Source organism: Castanea sativa, chromosome 1, assembly GCF_040712315.1.
Source record: "Castanea sativa cultivar Marrone di Chiusa Pesio chromosome 1, ASM4071231v1".
Classification (NCBI taxonomy): Eukaryota; Viridiplantae; Streptophyta; class Magnoliopsida; order Fagales; family Fagaceae; genus Castanea; species Castanea sativa.
In genome coordinates, this window is record NC_134013.1 from 40,506,795 (window position 1) to 40,528,898 (window position 22,104).

The following is a 22,104-nucleotide window of genomic DNA, read 5'->3' on the forward strand; positions in this document are numbered from 1 at the left end:
ACTCAAATTGAAAAATTATGTGTATTAAACTCAAAAGAAAGAAAGAAAAAAGAGAGCCATTTAAAGTCTTTGTTCGGAAAGGAAGGGGTGAAGGGGTCGGCTCGGCTGGCTCCTATAATAAAAGAGGCTTAAACCCTACTTCTACTTCTACCACTAATAATAATAATAATAATAGTAATACATTCAATATGCAGCAGCGAGCTTTTTTTTTTTTTTGGGTGAGCTAAAGCCTAATAGCAAACATGGAGCAGCAGCACAGTATGAGAAAACGCAAACCTGTTTTTCTTTTCGGCAACTACAAAAACTACTACGGCTACCGTGTAATTTTTCTTACTCATCCTTTTCTTTTTTATTATTAATATATATTTTCAATTCCTCCTTTCCTTTTTGTTTTTCCCCAAAGTGGGGTTAGTGTTTCACTGTTTTGTTTTCAGTTGGTTGAGTACCCACTACCCATTTTCATGTTTTATCTCAAATTTAAACTTCCTGTTGGGGATTGGTTTTTATAAATATGGGTGATCGGTTTGTACTAGTTTTTTTAATAAGCATTTTCGTTTTATTATATTTTGCATTAATTGAAAAAAGAAGATGGATAATTTGGTGTGATTTTGGGTTTCTGAGGAAGTTGTGATTATGTATATTTTAAGCATATGAATGAGTATAACTCATACCCATTATCATGTTTTATATCTAATTTGGTGATTTTTTTTTTTTTTTAATTTGGGTTAAGCAATGTAGTTTATGTTTCTATTTTGCATAAAAAAAGGGTTAATTTGGTGTAATTTTTGGGTTGCTTAGCAATTTTTGTGTCATACCTAATATGAATGCAGTTGTGTTTTTGTATATTTATTCAGCCTTAAAAAAAAAAAAAAGGTTTAGATTTTGAGCTAATGACTTAGTTTGTGATATATAGTGTCTCACAGTTTGAATTACTTGGATAGGATTAGTACATTAACATTTTGGAATCTAAGAATTCCTTTAGAGCTGATGCTCTTTCTCTAGAGTGGCTGTGTAAATCACCTTTGTTCAATTAAAATAATAATAATAATTTCCTAAAAATATTTTTTTATTTGATGTTTCAGATTGGTCAAGACTTGGAGGAAGATCCTCGGTTAAACGTCTTCAAGAAGGAATGGTTTGAAGGCAAGGAATGTCTTGATATTGGGTGCAATAGTGGCATAATTACCATTCTCATTGGTAACCATTTCTCAACTCTGAAATATGGACACGTATTTTTTCTGGCTTCTAAGCCTTCTGTTGGTTGCAATTGTCCATAAAGGAAAATTTTCAGCTATAATTTGATGTTAATCTTCCCTAATTCTGCCAAACGTTCTTCTAAGGATGGTTTGAGGTGGAGAAATATGTCTATACTAATTAGAAATAGGACTTGGGCTCTTCTTTTTTTTCTTTTTTGGCAATTCAGCTTTTATTCATTGAAACAAACCTAAGAAGTATAGGTGCGTTTTAGGACTTGGGTGTGGGTGTGGGACTCGGCAATTTTTGAAAAAATAGGGTGCGGGTGTAGGTGCGGTTGCAGCGGGGTGCGGCAATTAAAAAATTATTAAAAATATTTTTATTTTTATTTTCTATATATTTTTACCATTAAAATATTCTTAAAAAACACATTACTATGACCTTGGTTCACAAAACAAAGAAAGAAAAAGGCAAGAAACATAAAACAAAAAAGAAAACATAAAAGAAGTAACAAATATTCATAATAAAATTGAGGAAGGACAGATTTAGGATGTTTGGGCCTCATTCAAAGCTGATTTCGGTTGTTCTAGCATGATTCAAGGCCGATTTCGGCCGTTTCGGTCAGTTTTGGCCACCAGCCAAAACGATCCGATTCAGTTGATACGACCCGATTCTAGTTGAATCAGCCCAGTTCGGCGCGAATCGAAGCCAAGTCGGTGTAAATCGGAGCCGAGTCGGCGCAAATCCGAAAAAAAAAAATATATATATATATATATATAAACTCAGACGCGGCACCGATGCGTAGGTAGTGGCATCGGTGGCTGCACCCTGCGTCGGGCTGCATCAGACTCCGGTGCGGCACCCTCCCAACCGCGTCGGTGCTTCCTAGAAACAAACACAGATTACAAAGGAAAATCCCAAAATAAACCAGCATAGGGAAACATCCCTACTACAGCAACCAAAATACAAAGCCAAAGCAAGCCAAAACAAATGGCAAAACAAAATGCACTAACAACTGCTCTAACAACTAAACAATACATCTATAAGGCATTTAAACCAGCACCTTTAGCACAATAGTACTCTGGCAAACATAGCAGCACTGGATTTCTAGGATCAAATTAAATTACTACTTGGATTAATCCCACAATTACAACAGATGGTGGCATTCAAAACTAACTTCTTGAACTTGGTTTTAAACCCCAGCCTAGCTTTGTCATCCTTAATGATGCTTCTCTTTAGCTGCTCTTCAGTCCAAATTCTTGCTTCATGAACTATAGCATTCCTTTGCAGCCAAATGTAGTAGACCATTACCCACCAAGCAAGTTTGCAAGCTTTTACTCTCTGTCCCTTCCCTTTTAACTCCCTAGCCCCCCCAAGCAATCAAATCCTCCCATAAAAACTGAGCATTTGAAACTGGACACATCTTCATCATGTCATCCCAAATTCTTCTAGTGGAAGAACATTCAAAAAAGAGATGATCTCTACTTTCAAGGCAATCTACAAGAAACACATAAGTTATCACCTGAGTATCCCCACTTGGCCATCCTATCTTGTGTGAACAACTTGTTGATTACAGCTAACCAACCAATAAATGAATGCTTTTTGGGATAGTTAAATGGAACCAAAGCAACAAGGAATAGTTGACTCTGAATAGTTACAAGGGCATCGGATCTTTCAAAACAGAATCCACCTTAGCTTAAGGATTACTTGCAGCATCATAAATGATAGGGAAGCCATATCTTTGAACCACAACCCCAACAAGATGCCAAAAGGTTATGTCAAAGAAATGTAGTTTTCCCATCCCCCACTTCAAACCTGATAAACTTTCTTGCTTCATCCCTCAATTTAAGAAATGCTCTCCAACCCTATGTACATTCTTGTGGGATTTTTACAGTCCAAAAACACTTGCCTTTGAGAAGATTTGCATGAATCCAAGCCACTCAAAGAGATCCAGCATTATAGCAGCTCCATTCCAACTTGCAACTCTTTGCAATCCCAGCCCTCCCTCTCTTTTAGGTAAACAAGCTTTAGCCCATGCTACTTTAGGGAGGACAAAGTTACTTGACCAAAATCATTATATACTATATAGAGCAGATTGTAGGAGTTGTAACCTGCCAGCAAAAGATAGTCCTTCAACCTTAATCTATCAGAGATAAGAGGTAATCCCAAGTATCTAATTGGAAGATTACCCTCCTTAAGGGCCCGTTTGGTATATGTGTTTAAACACATGTTTTCAGTTTTTAAACAATATTATACGTATTTCTATACATTTTTTCACCCATACGTATTTCCAAAAAATACAAACAACGTTACTAGAACAACATTACCAAACAGGACCTAAATGGCAACACATCCAAAATTTGCCCTTTCACACCTTGAGGCACAGCTGAGAAGAAGACTTCATTCTTTGCTTGGGTTTATATTCAAACCAGAGGCTACTTTAAATTCTTCAAGGCCCTCTTTTACTAGTTTTGTTGTGGGAAGATCAGTAGCAATCAATATGAGGAGGTCATCAGCAAAACTTTTTTTTTTTTGATAAGTAATAAAGAAATTTATTGAAAAAAGAGAGTCACCCAAGTACACAGGAAGTATACAAGGGAGAACAAATCAAAGACGAACATTACAAAAATCAAGAAAATCCAAAATAGAAAGAAAAGGAAGGCTTCTCCACACGGAGAACCAATCTAGTAAGGTTCGGAAAAAAAGAGACTTAAGAACAGGCATGGAACTCTTGATGTCTTCAAAACATCTACTATTTCTCTCCTTCCAAATACACCACAACAAGCAATGAGGAACGGCCTTCCAAATATCTCCATTACGATGGCGACCAAAACGACCTTGCCAGCAAGCCAAAAGCCCCACAACAGACCTTGGCATAACCCAGTTTACTCCAAATAAACCGAAGACCATGTCCCACAATTCCATGGCAACCGGGCGGTGAAGAAAGAGATGGTCAACACTTTCACAATTGCACTTGCACATATAACACCAATCCAGGATGCAAATCTTTCTTTTTCTTAAATTGTCTACAGTCAGACATTTCCCCAAAGCTGCGGTCCAAACAAGGAAAGCTACTCTAGAGGGGATCTTCTGCTTCCAAATGCTTTTCCAAGGGAAAATTTGCTCCTTATGGCCAACAAGAAGATGGTAGTAAGAACTAACCGTGAACCCCTTACTCTTACAGGGCAGCCAACAGGACTTGTCCTCCCCAATCCCCCTTACGGGAGTGCTATAAATGGAATTGATGAAGCTCCTGAAAGCTTCCAATTCACGATTATGCACATCCCTACAAAACTGAAACTCCCAATGGAGGACTCCATTGGTGTACCTCAAAAGATCCACCACAGTAGCCTCTTTTCTACGACAAATCCTAAATAATTCCGGATAGTGAACGGCAAGAGAAGAAGAACCACACCAATGATCTAGCCAGAACAGCACCTTTGATCCATCTCCAATATCAAACATAATAAAACGAGATAAGGAGTGCCACCCCCGTCTAATGTTTTTTCACAAACTGACACCATAAGGACCAGAGAAAGAGGTAGAACACCAGCCACCCCAATCACAACCATACTTCACCTCAATCACTTGACGCCAAAGAGCATTCCTTTCTTGCCCAAATCTCCATAACCACTTCCCTAATAAGGCAATATTGAAGGTTCTCAGATTCCTGATCCCCAACCCACCTGAAGAGAGAGGAGAACACACCGAAGACCAATCAACCAGATGAAATTTGGGCTCATCTCCTAGACCACCCCAAAGAAAGTCACGTTGAAGTCTAGCAATTCGGTTGACCACAGAAGCAGGAATAGGGAATAAGGAAAGGAAATAAGTAGGAAGATTGGAGAGAGTGCTTTTAATTAAAGTGACTCTACCTCCCTTGGATAAATATAATTTTTTCCAACCTACTAATTTTCTTTCCATCCTTTCAAGAATAGGAATCCAAATTGACTTGTCCTTAAATTTTTCCCCCAAAGGAAGACCCAAGTATTTCATAGGGAGGGACCCATGATTGCAACCTAAGACAACCACTAAAAGATCCATATCTTGCACTGACCCCACTGCCACCAGCTCAGACTTACCCAAATTAACCTTCAGACCCGACACAGCTTCAAACCAAATGAGCACCATACAGAGAGTCAGCAGCTGATCAATGTTAGCATCACAAAAAATAAGAGTATCATCAGCGAAAAGGAGATGGGAAACCATCAAAGGTCTACCATCAGAAACACCAACTCTAAAGCCAGATAAACGGCCTTCAAGGGCAGCCTTATCCAACATTCTACTAATGGCTTCCATAACCAAAACAAATAACAAGGGGGACAAAGGATCACCTTGCCGCAAAACTTAAGTGGGTAATCTTCAAGGCTTTGCAGTAGGGATGGAACTTAAACTGAGTAGGTTCTTGAATCTTCCTTTGCATGATCCTTGTGTAAGCTTACATGGCTATAACAAAGAGGGAGGGATAAATAGGATCACATTGTCTGTGCCCTTTACCTCCTTTGAAGTAGCCAACCATGCTTCCATATAAAGATGCACAAAACCTTGGATTGGTGATGCAATCCCTTATCCACATTTCAAACTTCACAGGACAACCAACAACTATCAAGCACATGGTAATAAAATTCCAATTTACAGAGTCATAGGCTCTCCTTAGGTTTGCTTTAATAGCACATCTACCTAGACCAGAATTTTTGTGATAGCCTTTAACTAATTCATGGGCAAGTAGTACATTTTCAGAGATATTTCTACCTTTAGTGAAAGCTGCCTGACTAGAGTTTACTAGGAAATTTAAGCAAGCTTGAAGCCTATTGGCAAGGACTTTGGTGATGCATTTGCACACCACATTACAGCAAGCAATAGGTCTGAAATCAGCTACTATTGATGGATTTGGGATCTTTGATACCAGAGTTATTAGTGTAGAATTTACCTCAATAAGAAGCTTCCCTGATCTGAAGAACGATGCAAGGGCTGCAACAAAATCTGATTTTACAATATGCCATGCATGCTTAAAAAATTCCACAGTGGAACCATCTGGTCCAGGTGCTCTCTCACTTCCCATGGAGAATAAGACTTTTTTTTACCTCAGCCTCTGTGACCTCTTTCTGCATGAATGGATTATTTTCTGTATCTCCACAATTAAATTCTCAGTTTAATTAATGGAGCTCCTTGTGGTTTCATTGAGAATCATGGAGGTTTATGATAGGTTGACCCTTTGTCCGCATTGTTGTTTGTTATTGTTAAGGAGGCAGTTAGCGAAATGATGGATAAGGCGGTGAGGGAAGGTCGTTTGTCTGGATTTAGTGTGGGTATCCCTAGGTTCCTTTGGGGTGAGTTTATGGAAGACTATAGGTAGTGGTTGGTCTACTTTTTCTCGTTACATTTAGTTTGAGATTGGAGATGGGACTAGAGTGAAATTCTGGCATGATGTCTGGTGTGGGGATAATCCTTTGAGTGTGCGTTTTCCAAAATTATTTAGATTCAGTAATGTTAAGGAGGCTTACGTGGCTGATCTCATGCAGTTTCCTAATGCGGTTCTTTATTGGGACTTGGAATTCTTGCAAGCAATTCAAGATTGGGAATTGGAATTTGTCTTTTTTTGGGATGTTATTTACGGAGTCTTGTTGAGGGGTATTGGTGAGAATAAGATGTGTTGGATGCCTGCTAAGCGTAGGGGCTTTGAGGTGGGCAGTTATTATCAAGCTTTGTTGGGTGTATGTACTTAGTCCTTCCCTTGGAGAAGTGTTTGGAAGCAAAGGTTACTTCCAGAGTTGCGTTTTTTGTTTGGACTGCAGCTTTGGGAACTATTTTGACTATTGATAATTTATGTAGGAGGAAGATATTGATTCTAGATTGGTGTTATATGTGCAAAAGTAATGGAAAGTCAGTAAATCATCTCTTATTACATTGTCTTATTGTTTTTGAGTTGTTGTTTATGTTGTTCACTTTGTTTGGTATATACTGGGCAATGCCATAGATTGTGGTTGAGCTCCTTGCATGTTGGCTTTTGAGTTATGGTCTATGGTGTTCACTTTGTTTGGTATATACTGGGCATTGCCATAGACTGTGGTTGAGCTCCTTGCATGTTGGCAAGGAAATTTTGGTTATTATCATAATGTTGTTATCTAGATGGCTGTCCCACATTGTTTGGTGTGGTGCATTTGGCAGGAGAGAACTAGTGTTTTGAAGATTTTGAAAGGACAAGAGTTGACTTAAAACTTTTCTTTTTTAAAACACTATTGGATTGAATGTCTATCATAGGAAGCCATTCTATTTTTTCGATTCATGATTTGATGGACGCTTGTAATTTGTGTATTTGATTATTTTGGAAATTTGGTCCCCTACTGTGTACTTCCTGCATACTTGGGTTCCTCATTTTTATGACTTCGAATAAGATTTTCTTAGTTTATAAAAAAAAAAAAAAAAATCTATGGAATCTTATCTTGGAATAAAGAAGAGACAGTTTGAATCATGGCAGTTTCATCCACATCATTTGAGGATCCCAACAACTTCTGATAAAAATCAATCATAATATTCTTGATTTGGTCAACTACTTCTACTCGATTCCCAGAATCATCCAGCAAGCATTTAATGGCATTTCTTTCTTGCCTAGTCTTAAGAAGGTAGTGAAAATAGGAAGAATTATTATTCCCTTGATGCAGGACCGTTAAGAAAGTTCAGCACTATACTAGGTTTTGAGGCCTGGCTACCTCGGATTAGTCACAAAATTGTGGTTTTTACTCTGTTGATATGGGAGGTTCCATTTTCTTTTTCGTGGAGTCCAAGACCTTTGAGTTCTCTGTTGAGGAGGGAGGAACTTATTTTATGTTACGCATTTTTGAGAGAAACCGAGATTCTCTCCGATCAGTTTTCATGGGCAAAGAGGGTGCAAAACGTCTGCTAACTATTGTGGAGGATCTCATCTCTAATGTAACTACTGGAAATTTTGCACGAACATTTAGAGAGGGTGTCAAGGTATTTATCCTGCAATTAGGTTCCAATCCTCATGGCAGATTTTTTATGATCTCGGAACTTGTCCATGGCCGGCGGAAAGGCTTTATCGTGGTGCCAGAAGGTAAATTGGGTAGTGGGTGGAGAGGGTTTGGGCTACACTTGCGGAAAGTCATTGTTCCTTGAGTCGAAAATCGGCACCCGACCAAGGTTGTCTTGGAAGCGAGCAGGTGGAGAAGTCCAAGTCTCTTGTGATGGCAACGACGGAGGCGGATCAAAGAGGGCATGGTGGTAGCAAGAAAGGAAAGTCATTACGCAAATTTTCAAAATTCAAACACAACAAACTTGCGCAATCATACCCGTGATTGTCGTGAATTGAATGCTGAAAAAGATCTTGCGAGGTACGAGGCTAAACTTCCGTTTGAAGTCCACGATATAAATGGCGAGCGTATCGGTTGGAGATCTCCATGGGTTTGGAGTGTGGGCCGGATGGTAGATGGCGAGGTTCGGTGGTCCAATGTTCAGGAGGTTATAAAGCCCAACCCTTCTATGAAGTCTATAGCTCCCTTCAAACCAAAGCCCAAGCCCAAACCCATACAAGTCTGGCGGCCCAAACCGACACAAACCCATCTTCGTTCTTTATCAACTGGAGAGACCCAACACTCTGGGAGTTCTGTACCTTCGGTTACGGTAAGTAATGAGAGAGAATCCCGAAGCAGTATCGCAGTGCTTGCTACGCCAATGCACCCTCAAGTTGATCCTTGTAGCTTTCCGACGATAGCCCAGTCATTGAAGCTCGCCGATGACGTCGATACTGATGCCGATACGGGGATTCTTGGCTCTGACGGGGCCGATACTGAGTCTCTTGGCTCCGACGAGGCCGATGAGCAAGCAACCACCTCTGATGGCGAAGACACTTTGCAGCGAGACATCCGATGGTTACTTCAAGAGCATTCCAGCAATGTTATCAAGAAATGGGGGAATTCAGATCAGTGGGTGCTTGAATTGAGAGATGGAAGGAGAGTGGCGGTTCCGATACAAATTTCTCTGCCACCGTGTGAAGTCACAGAGGTTCTAGAAGTGCAGAAACAGCTGGCTTTGGTTCCATTGAAGTGTTCAGACCCTTTGGAGGTGTCATCAGCTCAGTTTGAAGGGGATGAAGTAATTGTGGAGGACTGGGTTTCGGACACATATTCGGAGGTTGCTGAGTTGCCTAACGAAGGGGGTTTGTCACCTATAGCGGTGGAGCTGGCCTTTTCTTTACCATTGGGCATGGAAGAAAAGGAATTGGTAGGGCTTGAAGAGTCCGGTAAAGAGGGAATCTTACTACTGGTTTCAAAGTAAATTCAATGGGTTTGATAATTTCTGGGCGTATCATTAAAAGGGTTGGAAAATCAAGCAACAAATTTCTTGCTAGGCTGTTAAAGGTGAATTGCAACGTAGAGCTGCTTTGGAGATTAAAGCACGTGACTTGAAGAGTTCGGGAGTGAGAGGTATCGAGAGAGCTAAAAGGTCTATTCGGTTCGATTAATTATGGTTCTACTTCTTCTAGGCGGAATGGTACTAGTAGGGTGCGGAGCCTTATCATTTCTAAATGAAGTTGAAGATAATTACTTGGAATGTCAGAGGTTTGAATCGGGTTGAGAAGAGGCTTCAGATTCGTAATTTATTGCGATCATGGAGGGCTGATATAGTATGTTTGCAGGAGACCAAACTTGAGTGGATCACTAGAGGAATTGTTCGAAGTATATGGGGCTACCCATATGTTGATTGGCTTTACCTGGGTTCTGAAGGTGCTTCTGGGGGTATTGTTTTGATGTGGGATTGAAGGGTGGTGGAAAAAGTAGAGGAAGTAGTGGGGTATTTTTCTGTTTCGTGTAAATTTAAAAATGTTGGGGATCAATTTGAGTGGGCGTTTACAGGTGTCTATGGGCCTAATTTAAACAAGAGGCGGAGGAAAATGTGGGAGGAGTTAGCGGGGGCTAATTAGTTGGTGGGATGTGCCATGGTGTCTAGGAGGCGACTTCAATATAATCCGCTTCCCTTCGGAAAGATTAGGGGGCTGAAAGGTTGAACTCGGGCTATGTATGAGTTTTCGGATTTTATCTCTCTCCATGGGTTGATGGATATAGCTATGGATGGGGGCCTTTATACTTGGTCTAATACTTCCTCAAGCTTCTAGAATAGACCGATTTCTTTTCTCTCCACTTTTGGCGAGATCACTTCACGTTGTTCTCCCAAAAAAGGCTTTCAAGAGTACTTTCGAGATCATTTTCCAATGGTGTAGGAGGGGGGAAGTCTTCGGAGAGGAAAAACCCCTTTTCGTTTTGAGAATATGTGGTTGAAGGCTGGAGAATTTTGTTGATAAAGTGAAGGTTTGGTGGGCATCTTACTTGTTCCAAGGCAATCCTAGTTTTATTCTAGCTAAGAAGTTGGCGGCTTTGAAATTGGATCTAAAAAAGTGGAACGAAGAGGAGTTTGGTAATGTCACTATTAAGAAACGACATCTATGGAACAAATTAAATGATTTGGATGTTAGAGAAGAGATTCGACCTTTAACGGTGAGGAAAAGATAGAACAAAATAATCTCCGTACGGATATTGAAAAGCTCACTCTCTTAGAAGAGATTAGTTGGAGGCAGAAGTCTAGGATGTTGCAATTGAGGAGGGGGATGCAAATACCAAATTTTTCCATAGAATGGCTAATTCCCATAGAAGAAATAATGGCATTGAGAGCCTTATGGTAGATGGAAATTTGTCTTCGATCAAGGCATGATTGCTAATTGTATTACTCAATTCTATAAGAAACTATGCTACGAGGAGCAAGTTGATAGACCATTTCCGAAGTATTGATATTTCCAAGGATATCTGGTGATAATGCGGATTGGTTGGATAGACCCTTTGATGAGGCAGAAATTTTTGAGGTAATAAAGAATTTTAATGGTGACAAATCGCACTGGTCCAGATGGGTTTCCTATGGCTTTCTTCCAAGCTTGTTGGGGAATTCTTAAACACGATCTTATAGGCTGTTTTTAATCATTTTTATGTTAAAGGTCGGTTTGAGAAGAGTTTGAATGCAACATTCATTACTCTCATCCCTAAAAAAATGTAGCAATTGAAGTTAAAGATTTTCGCCCCATTAGTCTTGTTGGGGGCGTTTATAAAATCATTGCTAAGGTCTTAGCCAATAGGCTTCGCACAGTCATGGAAGATATAATCTCAGCATCTCAAAATGCTTTTGTGAGAAACAGGAAGTTTCTTGACCCTGTACTTATTGCTAATGAGAGCCTTGACGATAGATTGAAATCGATTTGCCGGGATTACTTTGCAAATTAGATGTTGAGAAGGCCTTTGATCATGTAAAAGTTTGGAGATTTCTTATGCGGTTGTTAGAAAAGGGTGGTTTCTCTGCTAAATGGCGTCTGTGCATTTTCTTTTGTAGATCTACAGTTCGTTTCTCTATTCTGATAAATGGCTCTCCCTGTGGGTTTTTTGAGAGTTCCAGGGGGTTACGACAAGGAGATCCATTATCCCCTTTGTTATTTGTATTGGTTATGGAAGCCCTTGGGAGGATGTTGGAAAAGGCTGCCCATGATGGTCACATGTCGGGCTTCGGGGTGGGTTACGTAGAGGGAAGATCATTGGTGGTGTCTCACCTTCTCTTTGCGAGATGATACTTTGATTTTTTGTGGTGCTGATTTGGACCAGATTACGTTTCTCAGCGTATGATCCTCATTTGGTTCGAGGTGGTTTCGGCTTAAGGATAAATTTGGGCAAGTCGATTGGTTCTGTTGGTATGGTGCATAATTTGGACTTATTGTTATTGTTCTTGGCGTAAACAAGGTACTCTTCCAATGAAGTATTTGGGTCTTCCTTTAGGAGCCAAATGCAAGGATAAAGGCAATGTACGGAACCCAATTCTAGAAAAGATGGAACGGAGATTAGCGGGATGGAAACGTACGTACTTATCAAAGGGAGGTAGAGTCACTTTAATTAAAAGCACCCTATCTAACTTACCTACTTATTTCCTATCTCTATTCCCTATTCTATTTGTTCTTTGTGGCTAACCGAATTGAGAAACTACGAGAGAAATTTCTTATGGGGTGGCATTGGAGATGAACCAAAATTCCATTTAGTTAAATGGGCTAATGTATGCAGTCCCATTGCTTCCGGGGGCCTTGGGATAAGGAAGATAAGACTTTTTAATGAAGCTTTGCTTGGAAAGTGGCTATGGAGATTTGGGATGGAGAGGACTGCCTTTTGGAGGCAAGTGATAGAGGTGAAATATGGGCTGTGAAGGGGGTGGCTGGTGTACTAGGCACCTATTAATGGTCCATATGGTGTGGGTTTATGGAAAAATATTCGTCGGGGATGGCCTTCTTTTTCTCGCTATATTCTATTTGATATTGGGGATGGGTCAAGAGTGAAATTGGCAAGACCATTGGTGTGGTGAGACTTCCCTTGCGGTCGGTTATCTAGGAATTGTATAGATTTTGCAGAGACAAGGAGGCTAGTGTGGCTGAGCTTATGAAGCTTGATAATGGAGTTCTCTTTTGGGATGCAAGTTTCTTTAGGGGTGTGCATGCTCGGGAATCAGAGGCATTGGCTGGTTTTATGGATACTATTTATGGTGCTTCGGTGAAAGGATTTGGTGATGATAAGATATGCTGGAAACTTGATAGAAAGAAGGGTTTTATGGTTAAAAATTATTATAGTCTCTTAGTGGGCTCCAATGATTGTTGCTTTCCTTGGAAGAGTATATGGAAACAGAAAATTCCTTCTCGTGTTGCTTTCTTTGTTTGGACTGCTGCTTTGGGGAAGTGCTTAACGATTGACAATTTACGAAAAAGGAAGATTTGGATATTGGATTGGTGTTACATGTGCAAGTGCAATGGTGAATCGGTTGATCATCTTTTTCTCCATTGTCCGGTTGCAATGGATATGTGGGCAATGGTGTTTGGATTGTTTGGAGTTAGCTGGGTGATGCCACAATCTGTAGTGGGGCTATTAGCGTGTTGGCAAGGCAGGTTTGGTAGTCATCGAAATGGGCATATATGGATGACTATTCCACATTGCTTATTGTGATGTCTTTGGAGAGAGAGAAATAGCAGGTGCTTTGAAGATAAGGAGAGATCAATTTCAGACTTGAAGCTATTTTTCTTTAGAACCCTTAGAGATTGGTTGACTGCTTTGCAGAACCAAACATTTTTATCATTTCTTGATTTCTTAGATTCTTGTAATTTTTGTTCTTGACTGTTTAACCCTTGTACACTCCCTGTGTACTAGGGTGTTACATTTTTGATATCAATAAACATCTTACTTATCAAAAAAAAAAAATACTGGGTTTCTTGATGAATTCTTAAATAAGGAGTGATGTTTAAGAGTTTAGGTTAGAAGAGAATGAATATTGATGGCTGTTTGGGGCTGAAACAGGGGATAAACAGAAAATAACATAATTACATCACATAAACAAAGCTTAAAATAAGCTACTGAATTTTATTAATCAAAATATTCTGCAATAACATGACTACAAAAGAGTCTTTATATAGAGGCTATAGTTATCCTTTTCCTAGTAGGACTTGGACTCTAGATAACCTATTCCTAGAATGAATAGAAATACTAATAATAATTAAATAAAAGACTTGATAATATGTAAACATAAAATAAGACTCATGGGCCTTTGGTATGGCCAAGGACAACCCTTTTCCAGATTTCTAGAAATTACCAAATTGCCCTTATTCTAATAGTAATTAAGACTGATCCAGCAGCTTCTCAACCTAAAAGACTCAATACTAATAACTAAAATGACCTATCAAAGGTGCAAAGGAGGTCCGACATCAAAACTAGACCACAATTCTTGAATCTTTGTATATTTAATCTTCTTTTTCCTTGAGCTCTTCCTTGTCCTCATCATAATCTCTCCAGTTTTCTCCTCCCTTACTCTTGTTTCAACCAAGCACACCAAATTGACATTCAACTTGACCTTTTCCTTAACCTCCTGCTTCAGGGGGCAATTGAACCTACTGATATTCCATATTAACCAATTCATGACCCACTGGTATGAAAGGAGGGAGATAAAGCCCTTCTAACTGATGAATCTCCAACCGTACAATTAACATTCTTTGGTCTGGCTTTAACAACCATTTTTGTACTACATTTCAATACCTTTTCAACTACTTCTTGAACAGTAAGAGTTGAAAATTTCTATTTAGGAGAATTATGATTCCTCAAACTGCTAAATTACAATCCTTTGCCTTAGCGGAATTAAGAACAGCATACATATTACTTGAGAGAAGAGGCTTTGGAGTTACCTTAGGACTATTAACCTTCACTTGAGCTTGCTTTCCCCTTGTATTATCAGCCTTCACTTCATCTACAACCTCCTTAGCCTTAGGAACCCATTGTCTCTTAGTCATCCTCTTTGGATCAACCATTTCAGTATTACCACAATTGGCAGCAGTGTCCAAAAAAATAAATTGCATTTTGGACACTTCATAGGGATCCGTGGGTACTCAATCCCAACAAGAAAAGAATTACCATCCCCCATATCAACTTCAATCTCCCTAAGAAACTCAGCCTCCAGATCAACCTCCATAAAAACCTGAGTAAAACCAAGCCTTTGATTCGCTTCAGTTACAGTACCAGCGTACAAAGGCCTTCCAACTCCACTGGCCACATGTCCTAAACAAATGTGATTCCAATACTCCACAGGGAGATGAAGAATTTTTATCCAAATAGGAACTTTCCTTAAAGAAAGATCAAGAAATTGCATTCTTGGCTGTCACTTACACAAGATGGGTTTGTTTGCAATATGCCGAAGTCGAGCTTCAAGAACAGAATCTCTACTTCGAATATCTGGGAAACGGAATAAGAACATGCCATTATCCAAAGAAAATACCTCCACTAGATCATATTGACCCCATAGACCCTCCTCAAAACATTTCACTAACAGGAATGAAGGAGCCTTGTCAAAGAATTTCCCAATTAAACTTGATTCCCATTTAGCAATACCCTTGTCCACAGCCTCTCTAGGTGGTTGAACAACTACTTTCCCATTGATTCTTTTCAGCTTAAAAAATTGCAATTGAGAAGAGCTATTAGATTCATTCTGAAATAGAGACCTCTAGTTGTTATTAAACTTGGGCTCTTCACTGTAAATGATGTGGAGATAAAAACAATAGGAATGAGGAGAGGGGATTATTTTCTGATGATTAAAAATACTTAAACCAAAAAGAGTAAATGGATCAATTCACATATTGTGAATTGATTACTCAAGAAGAATTAATATTCAAGCTCAGAAGCTCTAAAACCTCTATAAAAGAGGATGAAGGGATGCTGCCAAAACAGTTATCCACTCAGATAAAGACTGCAACATCCATTGCTTGAATAGATGAATGAGGAGAAGGGAATTTACCTACTAAAGTTCTTTATGTACTGGAAAGCAATCTATGGCATTAGCATTTGATAATTGATGAGTTTGGAGGCTGAGATACACCCCATGATGCTACTCTAAAATTAGCTTCATTTCTTGCAATTAATATTTTGAAAGATATTTTGTTAATTTAAGCTTTGTAATGCTTCTATCTTGGTGAATATTGAAGCATAATATGGTGGTCGAATTTAGGGGCAGAACATTCTGAGGTGCATGACTTGAATGTGCTATTTTATTTATAAGAAACAAATGGTAATATGAATGATCAACCCCCCAAAAGAACAATTAAATAAATCAATAAAGGAGTAGGATTGATCGCATTGATAAGATCTAGTGTATTGATTGTTTGACTTGTGAAATCTTGAAAAAAGTCATGTTTATCTCAAGTTATTCCTTCCTTTTGTTTTGTTTTGCTTTGTGTGTGTGGCGCTGTTTGAGAATTAAGTTGACAACATATGTGAGATATATAATATCAGGTTTAGCCATGTCTTTACTCAGACTGATGTTATCATTTTTTTATACAGCAAAAAAGTTTTGCTGCCGAAGCATTCTTGGAATTGACATTGATTCTGGTAAGATTCTATTCATCTTAATATCTTTTGCTCCAAAGTTCTATGTAAGTTGAAATTAAGCTCTTTTTTCTAAGATTCTGTTCTTTCATGTTTTCAGACTTTGGGTAAAAAATTGAAAAAGAAATATTGATTTGTGTGCTTGAAATGAGCTTTAAAGGGAACTAACATTATTAATACCTGATGCCAGACTATCAAATGGGGGGATAAAGGGGAAAATTGAACAAAAGGAAAAAGGATAAACCCTAAGAATCAGCATTTAGGGGTTTGGCTGACATCAACACCAAGAACAGAAAACTTAGGAATCAACATAAGTTGCTAGGATTTAGCACCAAGCAATTGTAATTCTTCCAATTCAGATTTCATCTCATCAAAGTCCCTTTGATAAGAGTACATAATTTGTTTTTATAGGAATACAAAACCCTTGTTCTAACAGGCATAGGAAACCTAATTGCCTTATTACAAAAATAACCGACTTTATATAAAAAATACTCATAAATCTATTTAAATACTAAGGCCTAAAATAAAGTACCATAAGAAATACAACTGACTTTCAAAATAAAGTAAAATAAATTAAAATTAAGATTTTTTTTTTTTTGGGTCTCCCGCACAAGAAAGCACAGGTGCGGCTCCAAGGGTGCCGCACCCCGTCCAACTCGCTCTTACATGGCGTGCAGCCGCCGACGTGGCTGCATGCGCATCTGTGGCAGTCCGAATCGATCCATTTCGGTAAATACAGGCCGAAATTTAAGATTCGGCCGGCATGAAGTTTTTACTTAAAAAAAAAAAAATCTTAAAACCAAAATGAATCTTGTATTCTATAGAATCTATACAACTAAAAAGGGGAAAAAAAAAAAGAACAAATACAACTACAACAACCAAAAAAAAAAAGTCCCAGTGAGAAATTTGAGAGTGAGAAGTGGAGAAGATGCACTGTTACTGGGTAGTCTGGGTTTACTGGGTTGAAGAAGCAAAGAAGTTATGAGGAAAGAGGAAGACAAACAAAATATAAAAGATAAAAGTGGCATAAAGATGTGATGAAATTAATAGTGAGATTTGTAGAAATTGAGGTAGAAGACGTGTGTGGATGACAACAAACAAAGGGAAAAAATTGAAAATAGAAAGAAAGTGAAGTATGGCTTGGAAATAGAGTTGGTTGGGCAGTGTGCTTAGCTGAAATGATGAAGCCACTGTCCACCTTATTTCAATTTTGCCACTTTGTTCAGTTTGCTGAATAAAAAAAAATTAATTAGTATTTTAATTAAAATAATATAGTGGTTTAAGTGAATTGATTAGATCAATTTTAAAGTAACAAGTTTTATAAATGTATGAAAATATAACATTTATGTTTCTTAAAAAGTAATAGGAAATGAATTTATATATATATATATATATATGTGTGTGTGTGTGTTTTTAGGAACCCAAAACATACTGAAACGGTATACTAAAAAAGGCCGGTATCGAAATATTCCATTTCACAAAAAAAACCGAAACGGTCTTTGGAACGCTATTCATAACATTGTTTTTTTTTTTTTAAGTAAAAAATTTTGTCAAAACACACTGTTTTGACATCCTAGTTTAAAGAAAAAAAAATCCTAAAATCATCTCAAACTCTCTCTGACTCTCGTTCTCTTCATCTCCTCTCTCTCTCTAACCTATGGTTCTCCCTCAGACTCTCTCCATCTCTCCTCTCTCTCTCTCTCTCTCTAATTTCTGAACATCATGGAATGTTATGTATTCAGTATTCCCTTTAGTATCTACTACTACTCTTAAATTAGTATATGTTTACCATTATATGAAAAAATATGCTTAGTAATATATAAAAAATATAAATAAAAATGTATTTAATAATTTATTAATAAACATATCCCGCCGCATCCGCACCCTATTTTTTCAAAAATTGCTGAGTCGCCGCTCTGCACCTGCACCCGCACCTGAACCCGAATCTGCACCTGTGCTTGTCCCTCATCAATACCTCTTCTTTACACTCAGGCACATTCACACGAGCTTTTCTACATTCCTCTAGTAATACTTTCTAGCATTTTTCTCTAGAGGTGTCAAAACTTCTGCAGAATGGATGCTTTAGTAGCATATTTTTATCAATAGGCATGTGCAGTAATGAAATAAGTGCATATAAAGTGCCCAGATTCTGGTTTTTGATTACATATTGACCTTATAGCCCCTAGATAAAGATAATCTAACATGTCTGTTTCCCAAGCTTGATGAGTCTCTTAGGCTAAGATCTGGATGTATGTGTCTAACTCTAATTAGAATCAATGCCTAGTTTATTTTGAAAACCTTAGGCCAAATCCTAGCCAAACATACATTGTTTCAGGTTGGGTTAGTCAGAACTTAACGATTGTTGTTCATATCATTTAAAAGTATGGTTTTACCAGTATGTGACAATTGTGTGCTCAAGTATTGAATTTTTCAAGGTTGAAATGGACCTGAAATCAGGGATTGTGCTTAATGTAATTTTCTTTATGTGCTAGATCGAATAGAGGACGCAAACTGGCATCTCAAAAAATTTGAACGTGCTGGGAAAACACATGCAAAGGCTTCAAAATTGGAGGTTTCGAGGAGTGCAAATGGCTCCGAGCAGAGTGTTGCTGCATCCCCAAATGAAGAGATGATGGAAATTTCTAGGGACTGTTCTTCTACGGAAGCAAATCTGTTTCACGTGGTCTCGTTCCAACAAGAAAATTTTGTTCAGAGTCGGTGTCCACCAGAGAAGAAATATGATACTATTCTTTGGTAATTTTTTTTCTTGGCTATGTTATGTCTAGAGTCTAGTATAAAGTAAAAGAAAGAGATAAGGGAATCTTGTTATCAGGAATAAGAAAAAACTTTCTTACAAAAACTTAATGCTACCTAATCATTTTGCTTTGCTTTCATTACAGAAAAAAAAAAGTCTTTTAAAAAATTACCTAATTAACTTAATGCTACCTAATCTCTCTCCAATGTAAAAGTTTGTGAAGTTCTTGTTTTAGCTAGTGGATAAATATATTCATGAGTTGTTTGATAACAGCTTCATTTTATTTTTTATTTTTAACACATTTGGGCCTCTTTCAGTTTAAAAAAAAATAGCTTTTCTAAACATCAGTAACAAAAAATGGAAACAATTATTATATCCATAGTTAGTATGTATTGTTATTATTTTTACATGCTATTATAAAATTCATTTATGGTTCATATTTTGCTTAACCTTTTTTTTTTTTTTTTGAGAAACTATATTTTGCTTAACCTAAATGCTCTGTTTGGTAAGATTTTTTGTCTCCTGCAACGCAGCTTGAGTGTAACAAAATGGGTTCATCTGAATTGGGGTGATGATGGATTGATTACATTATTTTCAAAGATTTGGAGACTGCTTCGTCCGGTAATTTTTATTTATTCTTATTATGCACATTTTATTTTCTTCAAATTATTGATGGGGTCTTGGTTGTGGATAGTTGTGGTTTTATGGCACTGCCCTTTGTTTTATGAAATGGTATCTTGAACAATATATTCAGGAGTTATTATTTTCTTAAGCAGGGTGGTGTTCTTGTGTTGGAACCTCAACCTTGGAAGTCATATGAAAACAATCGTCTTGTGTCCGAGGTAATCATTTTTCTTGCATCTCTAAATGATAGCTATTTTATATACGCGCAACTAATTAAATGTTTATTTATTAATTAATGTAATCATAAGAAATGTTGCAAACCCTAGACTGTTGCATTCAACAGTTACACACAATATTTATGACAAGGGAGCCTCACAGGAGGCTGTATATCATGGGATTCCTTTTGTCTGTCATTAATCGTTTGCTACTAGGCTGTAGCATTAGCTCTTCCTCTCAGGTCTCACTAGGATGCTGTTGATGATAACCCATCAAAAAACAATGATTGCTGTAATCTTCTCCAATATTTGTGTCTGCTCTTCATGCTCTGATAATGAGCATATCTAAGTCTGTTCATCTACAATATGAGAGAGGGCTCATGTTTTTTTCATTTTTTTCCCTGTACTTTTATTGAAAATGGAATCCTTTTTACTGGAATCTGAGGTTAGGTATACGGTAATGTGAATTAAAAATTTTGACACATGAAAAACAAAAAAATCTGAATTGAAACCTTTTAAATTGTTGGCTTAGTGTGATTTTTTCAGATCCTTTATAATATAATGGATTAAATTTTATTGATTAATTATGCTGAGGGTCTAAGGCATTGCTTTGCACTCATTTTGCAGATAACAGCAATGAATTATAGGAGTATTCTATTCCGTCCAGCAAAGTTTCAGGAAATACTTCTAGATAAGGTAAGTTTTAAGCTCTTGTTCTAGCACTAGTGCTGAAGTTAAAATTCAGATGATCTGTACATAGACATTTTGACCTATTCAGTTGTTGTTTGTCAACATCCTCGGATATATGATGATTAATACACAAAATCTATTTTTGATAATGAAGATACCTGATATTTATTGTAATTGCAGATTGGATTTAGAAAGGTAGAAGATATAACTTCGCACTTATCAGGCAGCAAAGCTGGATTCAACAGACCTATTTTGGTGTTCCACAAATGACTCATCTAGTAAAACAGCATCTAAAACACAATTCTCCTAGTATATGTAATCATTTTTCTATCTTTGTAGAGGTAGAATATGTTGTAAAATTCAGGGAGTTATGTTTTAATTGGTTGTTGATATGTCACTACAGCCTAACAAAAAATCAATCATACAATTCCGCAGGGATGTTCAGAAAACTTGGATGAAACATGCTCATATGGCTCGACTCAGACAATGCGGGATCTCCATCATGTACTCTTGGTATGGGATGGGATGGGATTACCATCTCTCTTGCCTCAGGACTTCATAAAGCAATGATTAGAGGGGAAGCTAATTTTATCAAATATGAGGTCCATTTTGTTCATATTTTTACTCTGCTCGTTTTTTCTTCATGGGAGTGGTGTGAGATGAGATCATTACAAGCAAAGCAATAGGATTCCTTTTCCTCTGATTTTGTATTTGCACATACACATAAGTATTATAGATATGTTAAGTTGTTTGTCAAGTGCTATCCTGTTATTGGTTTGTAGCTGATACAACCTCTATGATTAAGAAGCCTTGTAATTTTGTGATTCCGTATAAGTGAAACTAGGTTCAAATCAGCGCTGCTCCACTTGCTGTAAGGAATTTTTTTTTTAAAAAAAACACCCTGACAGACTTTCAGTCAAACCATCCAGTGGCATGTGATTAAAAAGGTGATCTGTGAGTTTAGGGGGGATAGGATCGTCTGCTTCTTCTTTTTAAATTTTCCTTCCAAAATTGTGTTTCAAAGTAGATTGTTTGAATGGTATGATCACAGATCATTTAAAGTTGCTGCCCATTTTCTACCGCTATGATGGGTACGTTTGGTTTGGGTCCAAGATTTTTGGATTACAGAGAACATTTTGGTTGAGCTGGGATGAATACCTGGGCTTAGCTCAGTTTAAGCATTGCTTATGGAATTGTTGAACCAGTTGAAATTGGGGTAGGTAGTAGGGTACTCCCTCCCCTGGTTGAAATGGTTGGTTCATAACTTAATTTATCTGCCAGGCGTGCTGATCTTTACCTGTTTAAATGTTAACTATTTGAAGGATATATAAAAGATAAAAAGCCTGCCTTCTTTTCCAGATAATTCAATAGCCGGGAGGACAGGTGACTCGGATGGAAACACCTGTTAATTAAACTACAAGACTTTTAAGTGGCGTTTGATATGGAGGAATTCACATTACTCTCGGTACTTAGATTTTTAGAAACATGATGCCTTGCAATTTGGATGCTAAGAATGTAACTATTCTTATGTTTGGTTTAATTAGGAATCTAATAAGATTTCTAGTATTGTGAAATTATAAAATTTGGTTTATTCTCAGGAATCTTAACTGAATTTTTTTTTATTTATATTCTATCATTACATTTGTAAATCCAATATAAGTCATTTTTAAAAAAT

The 22,104-nt window shown here is 37.6% G+C and overlaps 1 protein-coding gene across 4 annotated transcripts; it reads left to right on the plus strand.

Moving 5' to 3' along the window:
* The first annotated feature begins 89 nt into the window (after positions 1-89).
* Positions 90-21,350, plus strand: LOC142638738 (putative RNA methyltransferase At5g51130). 4 transcript variants are annotated; one of them, XR_012845046.1, is made up of 9 exons: positions 90-320; positions 1,083-1,197; positions 16,101-16,148; positions 18,638-18,899; positions 19,434-19,521; positions 19,677-19,742; positions 20,367-20,435; positions 20,610-20,770; positions 20,865-21,350. XR_012845046.1 is itself a non-coding variant. In XM_075812807.1 (9 exons), the coding sequence occupies exons 1-8, from the start codon at positions 243-245 to the stop codon at positions 20,697-20,699; spliced, it is 816 nt and encodes a 271-aa protein (XP_075668922.1). In that variant the 5' UTR covers positions 90-242; the 3' UTR covers positions 20,700-20,744; positions 20,865-21,350. The 4 variants fall into 4 exon arrangements, 3 of the variants coding, with proteins under 3 accessions (XP_075668922.1, XP_075668935.1, XP_075668933.1); XM_075812807.1 differs by having other exon boundaries at positions 20,610-20,744; XM_075812820.1 differs by having other exon boundaries at positions 20,610-20,707.
* Positions 21,351-22,104: the final 754 nt, after the last annotated feature.